Source organism: Mesoplodon mirus (assembly GCF_964341445.2).
Source record: "Mesoplodon mirus genome assembly, chromosome: 14".
Lineage (NCBI taxonomy): Eukaryota > Metazoa > Chordata > Mammalia > Artiodactyla > Ziphiidae > Mesoplodon > Mesoplodon mirus.
Window position 1 is genome coordinate 12,099,316 of NC_138990.1, and position 3,958 is coordinate 12,103,273.

The following is a 3,958-nucleotide window of genomic DNA, read 5'->3' on the forward strand; positions in this document are numbered from 1 at the left end:
CACCCTCCCGCCTCCCTCATAGGAGGACCCTGGTGTTTGATTACCTTGGGCCCACTGGGATACTACAGGATAGATGAGCCTTAATCCCATTTGCGAAGTCCCTTCTGCCATGTAAGGTAACATATTCACAGGTTCTGGGGATCAGGATGTGGACCTCTTTGGGGGGGTGCCATTATTCTGCCTCCCACAGACCCTGAGCAGAATGAGCTTGGTTTGGGGGCGCCAGGCCGGAACCCAGCTTCCTGCCACTCTACCGACCCTGTTCAAAGTAGAGCTCAGTGCAGGCTGAGGGCTCACTCTCCTTGGTGAGTCGTACGAGCTCTTGGGGCTCAGCCGAGCCACAGAGAATCCAGCCAGGTCAGGCAGCAGCCTCCAGCCTGAAGGCGGGGTCCGAGCGTCTCTGGAAGAAGGTGAAGCAGGTGGCCTGGTCACCGCCCTTGTACAGATCCTCGATGCTCACTTCCTGTGAGGGCAAGGCGGCAGCTGCTGGATAAGACTGCTGATTGCGTGTCAGCCCTCGAGGCTTCTGGGGCTTGGCCAACAAGGGACCTGAGAGGGTGGCTCTTTCCCCAGGGAATTGCCCTCTGAAGGTTCTGGAGGTGAGGGTCTGGGTGCTGGGTGCAGGGAAAGATGGTGGAAACCTGAACAGGAGGGATGTGTGGACCTGGCCAGAATCCACAGATGAGCACAGAGATGCCAGAGCACCCTGGAGGCCAGGCCAGGTGTGCAGGGGCCCCCAAAACAGGGTGCAGTCTCTCACCTCCAGCTGCAGGGAAGGCCCCTCCCCTGTCTCCACACATGCCAGGCAACGACTGCCTCCCTGGATCCCTAGGAAGATGGGGAAACTGGTTTGGCCCAGGCCTCTGTTAGGGAGAATGCAGATCATCCCTGGGGTGGGGGTGGGGGGCAGGAGAAAAGAGCCAGGAGATGAGGGTACCCCAGATTGCAAGCTCTTGAGCAAGCTAAGGCTAGAACAGGAAGGAGCTGGGCCAGGGCACAGCTGGCCTGACCCCTACATGTACGCTGCAGGGTGAGCTGGGACTCCTACAGGGGTCCTGACCCTTCAGTAGGAAAGGGAGAGCTTGGGGTAGACGGAGCTTGGGTGAGTCCCAGGGCATCGAGACTCCAGATGTTCCTGCATGGCAGTTGTCTGCGGCGAGATGTCCCACCAGGAAGTGGCGGTCTCTCGTGTACAGAGCCTTCTGACCTGCATCCTTAATTCTGAAACAGGAGGCAGTGCTGATGGCCCGCCCCCTTCAGGCACCACTGAGCCCCACGGCCCTCCCACCCCCCACTCTGAAGGACAGCATGGAGCACTAGGGCCCCTTCTCCTTCTTCAGGAGAGAAGTAGGGGTGCTACTCCACCCAAGAGCATGTCAAGACCAGGTCAGCCTTAGGTGAAGGAAGTCCTCCCAGGGCTCGTGACTTTTTCAGAGACCGCACCTCTGTCCCTACCAAGCTTGGCCCCTGTCAGGCCCTCAGGGTGGTGACGGGAGCCTGCGTCTTCCCACTGAAGGGTAGAGAGTTTTCCTGACGCTCCAGCCCTTTTCCGTGCCTCCCCTGAGAAATTTCCTGACGAGGCTCCAATGTCTCTGGGGTATGGTGAGCCTTATCCCAGATTTTCTGGGCCCACCCAATTTTTCATATGTTTATTCTCTTCAGTAAAGGGATTAATTGAGTATACAATAATGTGTGGTTTGTTTTTCAGATATTTTAAAGGCTCTTTATAGAAGAAAATCCACAAATGAGGGGGAAGAAAAGTCCGATGTGATGGTAAGCATGCCAGCCTGGCCACCCTGCTCCGGTGAGTGTGTAAGGGGTGGGCTGGGCTGGGCTGGGCTATGGATGCCAAATACAGGTGGTCAGCAGGGAGTTGGCACTGGGATTGCCTGTGGTTCTGACGATCGGCCTGGGAGGGTAAACGCATGCCAGGGAGGCTGAGAAGGAACCGTGGTGAGTCTGTGCAGCATCAAAGCCAGGCCCATGCTATTAACCCATGGCTGGTTGGTTTCAGACATGGTCATCAGCTGCTCTCAGGCCTGGGGAGCCATCCTTATATTCAAGAGCAGAACCTCCTGGCCAACACCACACTTCCAGGAGATTCTTCTCTCTCAGTAACAGCTAATTATAATACCCTTAGCTAATGACTGTCTGTGTTTAAAGGAGGTTCCCCTGTACAATAAAAACGAAGATCTGAAAAGAGCCTGGGTTTGCCAGCTGGCCTTCTCCCTCCAACCTGGACAACCAAGAACTGTGGATAACTTAGCTGCCCGCAATATTCTGTTCAGAGACCAGAACCCAGGCTACATACCCCAGAGAGTTGACATCTGTTTTGTCATCTGCGTGGTCCATACACTTGTGTCTTGTCTTCCCAGCTACGTTTTACCTTCCCAGAGGCCCTGACCGACACCCCCCCCCACCATGTCTAGGATAGGATGGGCCCATGCAGAAGCTGAGGAAATGCATCCCAGGAGTCAATCCTGTTTTATTTTTATCATGCCTTAACTCATTGCTCGAAGAGCTTGAGGCAATTTACAACAAAAATCACAGACAATAAAGTGGTAAAGTAAAAGTAAAGACTCAAACGTCAAGTGAGATAAAATGCAGGTAAGAGTTGGAAGCTCAGACTGGGAATAGAGGCCACAGAGGCTAACATACAAAGATGCTGAGATTCAAAATTATCTCTGAGCTTCTAGAGAATGGAAGCCGGAGCAGCACAGAGAACCTGGAGTCTGAGTCCTGGCGCTGTGTGACATTAGGTACTTTATAACCTCTTTGAGCCTCAGTTTCCAGATCTATAAAATGGGCTTAGTAATGCCCCTTTGTAGATTTCTCAGGATGGAGGCAGGGCAGTAGAATGGCTGGCATCTTGCAGAAGTTCAGCAAAGAAAGCTCTTGTGATTATGATGATGATTAAGCTTAATTGTGGGGCACTTGAGATTTCTGGGGTGAGAAGGAGACTCATTCCTCTGATTCAACCCTCTTTCCTCTTCCTCTGTCATCTCCAAACCCCCTGATTAGGAAAAGGAAGACTCCAGGAAGACTTACATGTAGTATCTTGCCATAGGGAGGGAGCACATTCCTGCAATCGGGTGACTGGTCCTTGCTGAGAGGGAAGGTAAAAAAGGGCTGTCAGAGGATGAATGTGTAAGGAAGATGTGGCATATATACACGATGGAATATTACTGAGCCATAAAAAAGAATGAAATAATGCCATTTGCAGCAACATGGATGGACCCAGAGATTATACTAAGTGAAATAAGCCAGACAGAGAAAGACAGATATCATATAATATCACTTATATGTGGAATCTTAAAAAATGTTAAAAATGAACTTATTTACAAAACAGAAATAGACTCACAAACATGGAAAACAAACTTATGGTTACCAAAGGGGAAAGGAGGGGCATAAATTAGGAGTTTGGGATTAAGATATACACACTAATATATATAAAACAGATGGATAACCAACAAGGACCTACTGTATAGGACAGGGAACTGTACTCAATATCTTGTAATAACCTCTAATGGAAAAGAATCTAAAAAAGAATCACTTTGTTGTACACCTGAAACTAACACAACATTGTGTTAAAAATTTCAATGAAATTTTTTTAAAAAAAGAATGGCTGTAATTTAAAAAAAGGGGGGGTGCTGTCAGAGAAAGAAGAGGGTGAAGCTAGGGAGTAGATATCCCAAGGAGCCAAATCATCCAACCACAGGGCAGAAAGTTCTCACTAGATGCTTATCTATAAGAGCCCTACCAGAATCCACCAAGGGCTCCTCAGCCCAGCAAGCTCCAGGCAGCTCTGAATCTCCCTCATTTGGGGCCATCCGAGTGGCTCTGGCAGGGGAGTGAGCTTGACTGTGCACTGGTGCCGCCGGTTCTGGGAAACAGGTTGACAGGTTTCCCAAAGAGTTCAGCCAGGAGCCCTTCCTGGGGCTCAGACTGGGGTGGGGTG

The 3,958-nt window shown here is 50.7% G+C and overlaps 1 protein-coding gene across 1 annotated transcript; it reads right to left on the reverse strand.

Moving 5' to 3' along the window:
- Positions 1–250: 250 nt before the first annotated feature.
- Positions 251–3,080, reverse strand: IL1F10 (interleukin 1 family member 10; the record flags this gene model as incomplete). The annotated part of the gene is given in 5 exon segments (XM_082642629.1): positions 251–358; positions 362–463; positions 761–888; positions 1,136–1,221; positions 3,049–3,080. Coding segments are annotated over 5 exon segments (456 nt in total).
- Positions 3,081–3,958: the final 878 nt, after the last annotated feature.